This window comes from Cynocephalus volans, chromosome 10 (assembly GCF_027409185.1).
Source record: "Cynocephalus volans isolate mCynVol1 chromosome 10, mCynVol1.pri, whole genome shotgun sequence".
NCBI classification, from domain to species: domain Eukaryota; kingdom Metazoa; phylum Chordata; class Mammalia; order Dermoptera; family Cynocephalidae; genus Cynocephalus; species Cynocephalus volans.
In genome coordinates this window covers 106,007,842-106,021,751 of record NC_084469.1, presented here as the reverse complement: position 1 = coordinate 106,021,751, position 13,910 = coordinate 106,007,842, and the positions used below count along the sequence as shown (strand labels likewise).

The 13,910-nt window shown below is 41.9% G+C and overlaps 1 protein-coding gene across 1 annotated transcript in view; it reads left to right on the top strand.

The window, feature by feature from the left end:
• Nucleotides 1–13,910, top strand: part of ADGRE3 (adhesion G protein-coupled receptor E3) — a 46,417-nt gene that overhangs the window by 17,628 nt on the left and 14,879 nt on the right. The window contains exon 4 of the mRNA XM_063113080.1: nucleotides 7,802–7,921. Coding sequence (XP_062969150.1) covers nucleotides 7,802–7,921 — 120 coding nt within the window. The remainder of the gene's footprint in view (nucleotides 1–7,801; nucleotides 7,922–13,910) is intronic.

Here is a 13,910-nt window from a genome sequence, read left to right as displayed (position 1 = left end):
GTAGAGTGACAGTCGGCCCGCCCGTACTTCCTTGCCCTCCAGACACTGGCCGGGGACGCCCCCCGCCACCAACCCACCAGAGAACCTCGGAGGGAGTGGGAGGGGAGGCCGGCCCGCAGGCTCCGGAAAGCCCCGCACTGGGCCAGGCAAGTGGGAAGGCTCAGTGAGGGCGGAGCCAGGCGGAGCTGCCCGCACCTGGGAAAATGGAGGCAGCCCCAGGGCGGTGAGTGGCCTGGTGATGCAGGCGGGAGCCGGGTGGGCGTCAGCCCCCTGAACAGGGCTTGGCCAGGGGTCACTCACAGGGCTGTGCCAGGTCGGGCGCTCACTCTGTGTCTGGTTTGCCGCCTTTCCCGTTCTCGGCCGCTGCCGCCTCGGGCTGTTCAGTCGCGGCGCGGCTCAGGTGCTCCCAGGAGTCTTCTTTAATGCCGGCCTGAAACCTCGAATCCTGAATAGGGCAGCTGGCCGCCTTCAGCGCGGCCCCGGCCTCCGGGATCCTGGCTGCATCCACAGCAGCCCTGGCGCCGTGTTCCCTGTTTCAAGACTCGCTTTTGCAGCTAAGAAACAGTTCTTTTCCTGCTTCACACTTCAAAGCTGTTGCCTGTAAATGAGGCAGCCTCTCCTGCCGGGGGCAAAGTGGCATTCAGCCCCCACGACCGGCCAGCAGCTGAGGTCCTCCCTTAAGAGATGGCAAGAGGAAGCCTGATGAAGGGATTCTGCTCCATGAGGCCATTCAGGGCCCCAAGTCCTTTCTGTGTTGTTGCTTCACCGCTCCCCTGGCATGTTGTCTTCAACTGCATGGTCAAAGCTGGGTTGCTGTAATGGAACATTTCTGCCAGTGAGGAGAGGGGAGAGGAAGTCCAGTGCAAGTTGTACAAAATGCAGGGTGGGGATGGGAGAGTGGGGAGAGAGACACGTCTATCCACTCTATGATATGCTAATAATGTGATAATTTCCCTGGGGACATGCCTTAAAGTGATAGCTCCTATATGAAAATTGCACATTCTATAGCCAAATGTAGCTGCAAGGGGGGTTGGGACAATGTGGTCCATCACTGGGCAGCATGGCCCAAATAAAATTTGAAGAATTCATTCAATTGTTAAAAGGAAGAAAGGAAATGGATATTGTAGGACAGAAAAACAGAGAGAGAGAGTTACCAAGAAAGTGCCTGTTAGGTAGTAATCATTTAGTATCTCTAAACCAACTCTGAATTTTAACAAAGAGAATAATCCCTCTTTCTAAGAACCTAAAGTCTAGTAGAATTGTCTGGTCCCTTTCTCTCTCCATTCTCCCACCCTCACCCTGCATGACTCCAGCAGGACTGTTCACACCTTGCCCTCCGGAGCTCCAGGCCTACAGATGCATGCTGTTCTCTCTCCATGAAACTCCTTTTCCCAATTCCTCACCAGACTGGGCTGCCTTCCACTCTTCTTTGCTCAAAACTCAACTTAGTTGCCATGTCCTGTTAGAAGTCCTGCCTAAACCTCTCCATCTAAGTTAATATCCCCTACCCATGTTCCTATGGTGGGGTGATGAGCAGACAAGTTTTCAAATCCCAGCACCACAGAAACAGAACAAATAGGATGTAGATAGATAGACAGACAGACCTATAGAGAGATAGATAGATAGATGATAGATAGATAGATAGATAGATAGATAGATAGATAGATAGATGGATAGATAGATAGATAGAATTGATTGATTGATTGATTGATAGATAGATAAAAATTTAAGGAATTGGCTCACGTGATATGATTATGGAAGTTGATCTGTAGTTGGCAAGCTGGAGATTGGAAGAGCCAATGGTATAGTTCCAGTCCAAAGACCAGTAGGCACCAGACCCGAGAAGAGCCAATGTTTCAATTTGAATCTGAAGGGGAAAAAAATGTCCCAGTTCAAGGCAGTCCCACAGGAGGAAATTCCGTCTTATTTAGTCTTTTTGTTCTATTCAGACCCTCAACCGATTGGACGAGGCCCACCCACATCAGAGAGGACAATTTGCTTTACTCAGTCTATAGATTCAAGTGCTAATTTAGCTGGATGGTTAGCTCAGTTGGTTAGAGTGCAGCCTTATACCACCAAGGTCACGGTTTCAGATCCCCATACCAGCCAGCCACCAATAAAAAAAAAAATCACAAATGTTAATTTCACCCAGAAACACCCTCCCAGACACATCTAGAATAATGCTTGATCAAATATCTGGGCACCCCTTGGCCCATTCAAGTTGACACACAAAATCAACCATCACACTTTGCAAGGATTGATTTACTCATCTGTAAAATGAGGTAATAATGTTGCCCACCTCCTTGGATGGACAGGAAGATTAGATGAAATACTATATGTGAAGTAATTAGAGGGGTGCCCAGTCCAGAGTACAGATTCCATCCATGTTATCCATCGTCTCCAGCAGACCAATGACATTGGTATGATGTGTAATCACCCCCTAGACTGTGAGCTTCTTGAGGGCTGGAATAAGACTAAGCCCACACTAGGAGTTCAAGGATGTTCCCTGAAGTAATGAACAAATAAATAATCATGTGATCACAGGAATGTTTCATTATAAAATTGCATTGCCAGCTTCCTCAAAAACGTTAAACACAGAATTACCATGTGACCCCACTATTCCTCTCCTAGGTATACACCCAAGAGAACTGAAAATGGGGACTCAAACGAATTCCTTTATGCGAATGTTCTTAGCAGCACTGTTCACAATAGCCAGAAGGTGGGAACAACCTAAATATCCATCGACAGATGAATGGATAAACAAAATGTATATCCATACAGTGGAATATTATTCACCATAAAAAGGAATGAAGTCCTAATTCGTGCCTGCAACGTGATGAACCTTGAAAACATTATGCTCATTTAAAGAAGCCAGTCATAAAGGTCATATATTGTATGATTCCATTAATGTGAAATATCCAGAATAGGAAAATCCATAGAGACAGAAAGCAGATTGGTGTTTGGTAAGGGCTGAGGAATACTAGGGAATACTGCTTCATGAGTATGGAGTTTAATTTGGGGGTAATGAAAATGTTTTGGAACTACAGAAAGGTGGTGGCTCTGCGACATCATGGATGTGTAAATGTCCCTGAATCGTTCACTTTAAAATGATGAATTTTCCGTTATGTCAATTTCACCTCAATATAAAAAAAAATGCATTTCCAAAACAAGATAGGTGCAAAGTCATTATGCCAAATCAGAACTACAATAGCAGCTCTGAAGGGCAGAGACTTCAGTGACTTCTCTGTACAAATGAGTTTAAACCAAGAAGACTCTAGCCGTCATTTAGAGGAAAGAGAGAGATCTTATATACCAAGCAGGGGGATGAGAGTCTGCTCCTAAACTAGAAAACTCAGCTCAGAATTCCCATGAAGACTCAAAAAAGTCTGGATATTTCAGTCCAATTCCCATTGGACTGAAAAAGCAGGTCATTAAAAAAGTTTATCTGAACCCCCATTCTGGAAGTTCCTCCAACCCTTTTTAAATATCACTCTGCTTATAACTCATTGGTGCAGTTTTACTCTTAAGAGCATTCATTCAATCCATGAACATTTATTGAGCACCTACTGTTGCTAAGGACTAGTCTATGTGCTGGGAAAGAGCTGTGGACAAGACAGAGTTCCTATCCTGAGGGAACTCACTGTCTAGAACTTTAATGCCGACAAATCCCCCAGGGAGACTGTTAAAGTGCAGATTTGGGTTTAGTGCACCTGGGCTGGGGCCCAAAGTTCTTCATTCCTAACAGGCTCCCAGGTGATGCTTATGCTGCTGGTCCAGGAACCTTACTCTGAGTATAAGGGTGGGGGAGGGGGGATCAGTATAAAACTGGTCTTTCAAATCACCTCTGTTACAATTTTTAAAACTTCACCTTGGCCCTTCATTCTTCCCAAGCCTCTGGCCCATCTCTTTGCTAATATTCATAGGCAAATGTCTCGATTTCAAAAGGCCAGTTAGAGTGTCATCTGAGCTATAAATCAATTTCAGGGTTTCTTAACTTTGGCACAATTGACATCTGGTACCGGGTCATTCTTTTTGAGCTGTCCTGTGCATTGTAGGATATTGAGCAGCATCCCTGGTCTCTACCCACTAGATGTCAGTAGCTACCACCCACTCTTTGTGACAACCAAAAATGTTCCCAGCAGGGGCAAGTGCAGAATCGTTCCCAGTTGGGAACTGCTGATCTATTTCTAGCAAACTTACCTGTTGGCAAAAGACGTTAATAATAACTAACCCTTAAATGGTGTTTACCAGGTACAGAGACTATTCTTTTTTTTTTTTTTAATTTATTTTTTTTATTTTATTTTATTTTATTTTATTTTTATTTTATTTTGTCGATATACATTGTGGCTGATTATTGCTCCCCATCACCAAAACCTCCCTCCCTTCTCCCTCCCCCCCTCCCCACCAACAATGTCCTTTCTGTTTGCTTGTCGTATCGACTTCAAGTAATTGTGGTTGTTATATCTTCTTCCCACCCCCCGTTTTGTGTGTGTGTGTGTGTGTGTGTGTGTGCACGTGCGTGTGCATGTGTGTGTGAATTTATATATTAATTTTTAGCTCCCACCAATAAGTGAGAACATGTGGTATTTCTCTTTCTGTGCCTGACTTGTTTCACTTAATATAATTCTCTCAAGGTCCATCCATGTTGTTGCAAATGGCAGTATTTCATTCGTTTTTATGGCTGAGTAGTATTCCATTGTGTAGATGTACCACATTTTCCGTATCCACTCATCTGATGATGGACATTTGGGCTGGTTCCAACTCTTGGCTATTGTAAAGAGTGCTGCGATAAACATTGGGGAACAGGTATACCTTCGACTTGATGATTTCCATTCCTCTGGGTATATTCCCAACAGTGGGATAGCTGGGTCATATGGTAGATCTATCTGCAATTGTTTGAGGAACCTCCATACCATTTTCCATAGAGGCTGCACCATTTTGCAGTCCCACCAACAATGTATGAGAGTTCCTTTTTCTCCGCACTCTCGCCAGCATTTATCATTCAGAGTCTTTTCGATTTTAGCCATCCTAACTGGGGTTAGATGGTATCTCAATGTGGTTTTGATTTGCATTTCCCGGATGCTGAGTGATGTTGAGCATTTTTTCATATGTCTGTTGGCCATTTGTATATCTTCCTTAGAGAAATGCCTACTTAGCTCTTTTGCCCATTTTTTAATTGGGTTGCTTGTTTTCTTCTTGTAAAGTTGTTTGAGTTCCTTATATATTCTGGATATTAATCCTTTGTCAGATGTATATTTTGCAAATATTTTCTCCCACTCTGTTGGTTGTCTTTTAACTCTTTTAATTGTTTCTTTTGCTGTGCAGAAGCTTTTTAGTTTGATATAATCCAGAGACTATTCTAAAAGCATAGGCTCTCTTAACTCATTTAATCTTCCCAAAAACTCTATGGAGTCCTCTTACTGTCCTGAGGCACAGAATGATTGTGTGACTTGCCCAAGGACACACAGCTGGTGAATGGTGGATTTGGGATTTGAACCTGAGTCCTCTGACTGCAGGGCCTGCTTTCTTATACCTTTTACTGTCCTTCCAGATATGGGACCTAACAAATCAGTTTTATGTTTCTTGGTTTTTTTGTTTTTTTATGTCTTCAAAGCTGCAACAGCTTGTTGACGAAGTTGAGTCACTTCTCAACAATAAGACTCTATGGGGAACAGCAGAGAAGCAAGAAATTGCATCCGCGGCCACATCTCTCCTCCAGAATGTGGAATCGAATGTTCTAGAAAGTGCCTTGAAAGCCCCAGGGCGAAAAGTCCAGAAGGCCCAAAACAGTACTACTGTGGGTAAGAAGATAATATGGCCTGATACACATTTGAAGCAGGTTACCAGCTGGGGTCTAGGTTAAGCAATTAGAAAAATAAATAAATACAGTGCATGAGTCCATTTATATAAAATTCTAGAAAATGCAAACTTATCTATAGTGACAGGGAGGAGAGGGAGGGAAGGATGGCAGAGGCACGAGAAATTTGGGGGAAGCTATTGGGGGTGATGGAAACATTTACTACCTTGATCATTGTGGTGATTAGACAGGTGTATACACCACATCAGATTGTACGTTTTGATATGTACAGTTTATTGTACATCAATTAAACCTCAATAAAGCTGTTTTTTAAAAAAAGATTGTCAATGGTTTCCAATCCCAGCTCTGGAATTTTGACTTCAAATTAGTTTTTCTGAAAATCCAGTGCCTAGCCTTCTTGGAAAACTAGAATCTGGATACTTTCATTCAAAATTAAACCATTTTTCAGATTAGGAGTAATTCTCACCTCTCCTGATTTTGCCAGGTTGTGATGGTTTGATCTGGAACCAGTGCCCTCACCTCACCGGGATTTATTCTCCTCATCTGTAAAATGAGGATAATAGTAGTGCGTGAAATGCACTCAGAACTAGGATGGTAATTTTTATGATTATTCTATCTTTCAACTCTTTAGTATTATAAAATGTTATTAAAATAGTATCAGTCTTGATGTGCTATTTTGTTACTTTTCTTAACCTTTTTAACATACACAAAAGGAGACAGAATAATAACCCTAATGTACCCATCACTTGGCTTTGACAATTTTCATTCATGGCCAGTCTGGTACTGTCTGCTTGTTAAGCTAGATATTTTCATGAGCTTGTTTGTTTCCTTTTTCCATCTTTATTGAGGTGTAATTGACAAATAAATGTGTATATATTAAAGACGTACAACGTGATGATTTGATATACGTATATATTGTAGAATGATTGCCACAATTAAGTTAACAAACTCATCACCTCCCATAGTTACCTTCTTTTTTTTCCATGAGCTTGTTTTGTTTTGTTTTTTGCATTAAAAAAGTATAGTTGGTGTCACTTTTTTAAATTATTTTTTTAATGGTACATGTTTATGAGGTATAGTGTTTTGTTTCAATACCTGCATATATTGTATAATGATTCAATCCAGGTAGATAGCATATTCATCACCTAAACATTTATCATTTCTTTGTGGTGATAACATTCAAGATCCTCCTTTCTATCTTGAAATATACACTACAATATTATTGACTGAGTCACCTTAGAATACCAGACCTTATCCGTCTTATCTAACTGTAACTTTGCACCTATGGATAACCTCTACGCTACTGCCCTCCATCCCTCCTTCCCCAGCCTCTGGTAACCACTGTTCTACTCTTTACTTCCATGAGAACAACTATTTTAAATTCCACATGAGTGAGATCACACAGTATTGTCTTTCTGTGCCTGGCTTATTTCATTTAGCGTAATGTCCTCCAGGTTCTTCCATGTTGCTGCAAATGTCACGAGCTTTTTTCTTGATGGGAATTCTTTCATGACTTTATTTTCATTGGAAGCATGGTTTCTCATTATAGAAACCCACCACTTATTTAATTAATCCCCTTTTGTTGAATACCTAGGTAATTTCCTATTTTTCACCATTATCATCTATGCTGCTGTGAACTTTCTTGTAGTTAAATCTGCCCTCTTGTCCATGATTGTTTGCAAAATTCCTAAAAATATAATTGTTGTTTCAAAGGTTATGTGCTAAGGGGTGTTAGTTAAGAACTTGGTTTCAGGAGTCAGAGTTCTACCTAACTGAGTCAGAACAGAGTTCTGAGCTTCAATTTCCTTATCTGTATAATATTCCCTCATGGGTTATAGGAAGCTGCTTAAAGATGACATGTATAGGCTGTTAGCCCAGTGACTGGCACATCCTAGACATTCAGTAAATGTGAGCTGTGTTGCTATGCACATTTGTTAATCTTCTTATAATATCAGTAAGCTTGCTCATTGCTTTTCTTACTAGCTATTGAGACTAAAGTGGTTACAGACAACTGCTCTGAAGAAAGAAATATACTCAACTTGAATGCCCAAATGAACTCAATAGACATCCATTGCAACGACATCATCCAAGGACATATACAAGGTACATATGATGGCTGCATTCACACAGAGCAGTACCATTGTGTGAGTTGTGGGAAACATGCCCGGTAGGCTCCTCCCTAATGGATTTGTTATCCTCAGACTGTCATCTGAGTTTTTTCCTTTAAAAAAAGAAAAAAGACATCTTCCCAAAGTGGAGGCTTTCTACTGTTCAGCATAGAGGAGACTTCTTTGCAATTTGGGGGGCTGCTCTGCCCGTGTTTCAGTTTGGGTTCACCCACAAGCAGACCCTGGGACAAGTATAGGGAGTTTATTTAGGAGGTGATGCCAGGAAACATCAGTGGGTGTATTAATCAGGGTTCTCCAGAGAAACAGAACCAACAGGATGTGTGGAGAGAGAGAGAGAGAGAGAGAGTGTGTGTGTGTGTGTGTGTGTGTGTGTGTGTGTGTGTGTGTGTGTGTGTGTGTGTGTGTGTGTGTGCAGAAGGAGTCAGAGAGAGAGAGGAAGAAAGATGTTAAGGAATTGGTTCATGTGATTGTAAAAAGGCTGACAGGTTCGAAATCTGCAGGCAGTCTGTAGACTCAGGGAAGAGTTGATGTTGCAGCTTGAATCCAAGATAGTCTAGAGACATAATTCCTTCTCCCTCGGGGGACTTCAGTCTGTTTTCTCTTAAGGCCTTCAACTGATTGCACAAGGCTCACCCACATTATAAAGTGCAATCTGCTTTACTCAAAATCTAAATATTAATCTCATCTAAAAAAAATACCTTCACTGCAACAGCCAGACTGGTGTTTGACCAAATATCTGGATGCCATGGTCTAGCCAGGTTGACATATAAGATGAACCATCAGCTTAGGTAAGAGGTGGATGAGGGAAGGCAGCCAATGTGGATTTGTTAGAGAGTGGGTTGCAGCTGGAGGTCACTGGACTCACTCCCATCGAGTTATCCCTTTCAAGGAGAGGGAGCTTGGATGTGTATCCATCTGTTCTGAGCCATCACAGGCTGGGAAGTTAACTTTATGCCCTTCCAGCCTGTCCTATGTGTGGATCAAACACACATTCACTCCAGAGAAGGCTTCCAGGCAGAGTCACAACTACTTGCAGCAGATTTATCAGCAGAGAAAGAAACAAGACTGTCAAGGAAGTAAAGACAGGGTGCCTACAATATCTGCTACAACCTGTGTAAAAAAGGAAAGGATTGTTATTATTCATTTCCTTCATGACCAGACTTTCGGACTTTTCAAGAGAACCCAAAAATTGGGTCATTGATATGAAAACTTCCAATTTTTAAATTTGGCAAGGATACTGTTGCTTTGCCTCCCACGGATTTGTTACCCCTCTTCCCCTGGGTGACAGAGCTGCAAAAGATTACTCAAAGCCCATCTCTTCTGAGCAGTGAGGAGCCCCAAAGAGGTTAATCTCCCAGAACCCTCAAGAGCGAGGCATTCCTTCCATTTGGGAAATTAACCACGAATTGGGGTTCTCTTCCCACATTTATTCTCCAGACCAGGAAGTTACAGGAAGAGAACATAAGTGGGGTTATAGTTTAACAATATAGTCTGGTAACTTTCAGTAAAACAAGCAAGGTGACTTTCCATAAGGCAATTTAAATGATCTGCCAACAAAAGCTTGATCTTAGCAAACATTCTTTCTCCCTACAGAAGCTTCCCAGTATCTTTACATATCAATCAGTAACTTGTCTGTCTTTGAACCAGCAACCTTGCTGTGTTACAACTCTTTATCTTACAATAGAAACTATAGCCTGGGGAAAATTTCCTGGTTTTTGCAAGGTCAACATTTTATATGTACTTTTAAGAAGTTAGACTAAACCTGAAAGTACAAGAAACTAGGCCCTGTGAAATATGTTTGCTTTATAGTATACTCCACAGGATACTTTCACAATAATTGCCATATAGTCATAGCTGCTATAGCACAATAAATGGAGTCTGTCTTAGTCCATTTGTGCTGCTATAACAGAAAACCTGAGACTAGGCAGCTTATAATGAACAGAAATTTTCTCACAGTTCTGGAGGCAGAGAGGTCCAAGATCAAGGTGTCAGCACCTGGGGAGAGCCTTCTCACTGCATCTGCACATGGCAGAAAGTGGAAGGGCAAAAAAATACCAAACTCCCTCTATGAAACACTTTGATAATGTCATTTATTCATTTATGAACTAAATACCTCCCAAAAGGCCCCACCTCCTGACACCGTTGCATTGAGAATTAAGTTTCCAAAATGTGAATTTGAGGGAACACATTCAGACCATAACGAGGTCTTAAAAGTTAATCACACAAACGTTGGATAGTACAGTTGGCCTGTACCATCACCAAAAGTCCCAAAGTAAGCCTTATAACACCAATGTCACAGGTTCAGATCCCTATACCCGCCAGCCACCCAACCAAAAAAAAAAAAAAAGTCCCAAAGTAAACATAGTATAATACAGGCAACTAACCACATGCTGAACTGAAAAAGTTTCAAATGATCATGAGACGGTTCCTTCCTATCACTCCCTCTCCTCACCCAAGATAAGAACTTGAATCTGCCTCCATTTGAAAATGTGCTGGGCAGAGGATGAGCCAACCTCCAATGGCATAATTTCACACTTCCATTGTCACCAGGGTCCTCCGTCATTCACAATCTGTAGAGAGAGTGTGCAAGACTTCACAGTGCAGGCTGAATGACACATATGTGCAGCCTGGCTTGGTCCTTGGGTCTTATTCAGGCAACCCTAGGTTAAATGAAAAGGTGTTTGAGATCAGGACAGGAGGTTTAGCGTTTATCCAGGGCAGAGCAACCCTGGGACAATATTTTCAAAATGTGGTCCCCAAACTTGAAGAGGACCATACAAAGTTCATGGGTGGTGCAAAATCAAACAGTAGCTGGATAGTGACAGATGAGATACTAAAATATCAAAAGAGATATTACCATTGGAAACTCATGATACTAGTTAGGGTAATGCTAGCTGCTGTAACAAATAAACCCCAAAGTTTTGGTTGCTTCATATAATGCTAGTTTACTTTTTGTTCAATGTAAATATTCTTTTTTTCTTATTGACATGTAGTAATTGTACATATTTATGGGGTACAAAGTAATACTTTAATACAATGTATATACCTATGATGATCAAACCAGGCTAATTAGCATACCCATCATCACAGGCATTTGTCATTTCTTTGTGATGAAAATATTTGAACTCCTCTCTTCTAGCCATCTGAAAGTATGAGAGTATTTTAAAAAATTCATGGAAGGATTTGTATTATCTTTTACTTCCATTTTTCCATGAACTTTTTAAAGTACCCTCATATACAATAAATTATTTTTAATTGTAGACACCTAGCTCTACCATAGGATACTAGAACTTATTCTTCCTATCTAGCTGTAATTCTCTGTTAACCAATCTCTCTCTATCCACCTGCCCCCCCACACACACACACGCACACTCACACCCTTCCCAGCCTCTAGTAGCCTCAATTCTACTCTTAATGTAGATGTTCTTGATTGATGAGTGGCTTTTCTTCATGTGGATATTGAGGGCCCCGAACTGCATTTATTTCATGGCTCCTGAAATACGCCAGGGGGCAATGAAAAGGTGGATAAATAAAAGCTGTATGGTGTCACATCATCTGTAATATTTCCTGTATCTGTGACTATTTTCTTAAATAAAATTTTCTAGCTGACAAGAAAAAAAAGAAAAGAAATACCCCAAGAGCTTAGAGTCCTCTACACTCAATCATGAGAAGGAGAACAGAACTGGCCGGCCACCAAGATCCATGGGTGTGTCTGCAAATTTTTAATATAAGTGGAATATAACAAGAAAATAGTTATCCCAATATAGCTTAAACTAAAACACAAAAGAATTAATTGTCCTCATAGGGGGACTATTCACAACTGCCCAAAGGTAGAAACAATCCAAATGTCCATCAGTGATTGAATAGATAAACAGCAGGTGGTATATCCATACAATGGAATAGTATTTGGTCACAAAAAAGAATAATGTACTGATACATGCTACAGGAGATGAACTTTAGAAACATTAAGCTGAATGAAAGAAGCCAGGCACAGAAAGCCACATATCATATTATTACATTTATAAGAAGCTTCCAGAATAAGTAAATTCATAGACACTGAAAGTAAATCAGTAGTTTCCAGGGGCTAGGGAAGGGGCAGTGGGTAGTGATTGCTTAATGGACATGGGGTCTCTTTTGATGGTGATGAAAATGTTTTGGAACTAGATACAGGTGATGTCAACATTGTGAATGTGCTCAATGCCACTAAATAACTTTTAAAACGTTAAAAAAGAGAGAGAAGATACACTGTTGTATTAGTTTGCTAGGGATACCATAACAAAGCCTTAAATGACAGAAATTTATTGTCTCATAGATCAAGGTATCAGCAGGGTTGGTTTCTTCTGAGACCTCTCTCCTTGGCTTGCTGTGTCTTATGTGGTCCTCTGTGTGTGTCTTACAAGGTCGTCTCTGTGTGTGTCTTTGTCCAAATTTCCTCTCATAAGGACATCAGTCAGATTAGATTAAAGCTCACCCTAATGACCTCATTTGAACTACCTCCTTAAGGACCCTACATCCAAATACAGTTGCATTCTGAAATATTGGGGGTTAGAATTTCAACATATGAATTGGGCAAGGGGGACATAACTCAGCCCCATAACAGCTGCCCAGGCTGAATTGTTTAAGTAAATTACAGATGACACCATGTGATTACATGCGCCTTGAAAAGCACCTGGCACAGAAGTGCCCAGCAGCAGACTATTTACCATCCCTGATGGTCCCTGCATCTCACCTCCAAGCCTTTGCCTTGGCCGCTCACCCCCCGGAATGCCGACCCCCACTCTGCTAGGTGCAGGTTTTCTTCTTTTCCAACAGGCTCAACTCCCACCTCCTCCAATGCCTCCCCAGATTTCCCAACTTCCAACACAGCATCGAGTCATGCCCTCCCTCTTCTGTACTACCCTGGCATCTTGAACCTGCCTTGTCCTGGCAGTTAACATGCTGTCTTGTGTTGTATCTATTGACTGACCTGTCCCTGTCTCCTCCCACCATCCTGGAATCCACCTTGAGGGCCAAGACCGTGAATTCTTTCTCTCAATAGTCACCACAAGGGGCACAGTGCCTGAAGAAGAGTGACAAATGTTGGTTGAATTAAATCCTCATTTAGGGTGAGGCTTCAATATTCCTAAGGAGAGAAAAGAACTGATTTATGGATGTGTGACAAGCTCACAGAGGGACATTCCTCTGTCCTCCAGGTCCTGTTCAGAGCAGGGTTTCCAACCTCAGCACGACTGGCATTTTCAGCTGAAATCAGGATGTTAAGCAGCATCCCTGGCCTTTGTTCACTAGATGCTGGTAGCAACTCCCCAGTCGTGACAACCACAAATGCCTCCAGACACTGGCCAATGTCCCCTCAGAGTTGCCCCCCATTGAGAACACTGGTCTAGAGTGATTGTGTAATTTAGCATCCAAACTGGGACACTTTAAAGAGGGAAAGGGTATGCTATTAAAATTACACCAGGACACCAGGTGTGAATTGGAACTCTGTAGTCAACCCGAGAGGTACAATCACGTGACTCCCCGCCCAGTAAAACATCGCAGAGAACAAGCCCAGGCCACAGAAACCGACCTTGGAAATCTCTAAAGCCACTCTTCCGTTTTCTGCTTGTGATTTGACTCTTACACCAGAATACTTCAGCCCTGAAACATAAGCCATTTCTAAGCCTAATAACAGGTTGATCTATCACCTGTGGCTGTTTTCCCACCACCTACAGCTGTTTCATTCTGACTCCTGGAAACTGCCATGTGCTCAGCAAAACAGAAGTGAATCTCCTCCTTCTGATCCCTCCAGGGGGAACAAAGAAGCCTGATTAGAGAGACCTGCTGAGGGATTTATTCCAACAGGATGAATTGTACAGCTACTAAGTGGCAAAGCTGGAATTCGAATCCCTTACGTTCATAACAACTCCCTGTACAGCATCTCTGACTTTCGGAGGTCTCAGCAGCCACAGAGAACAGTGACTGGA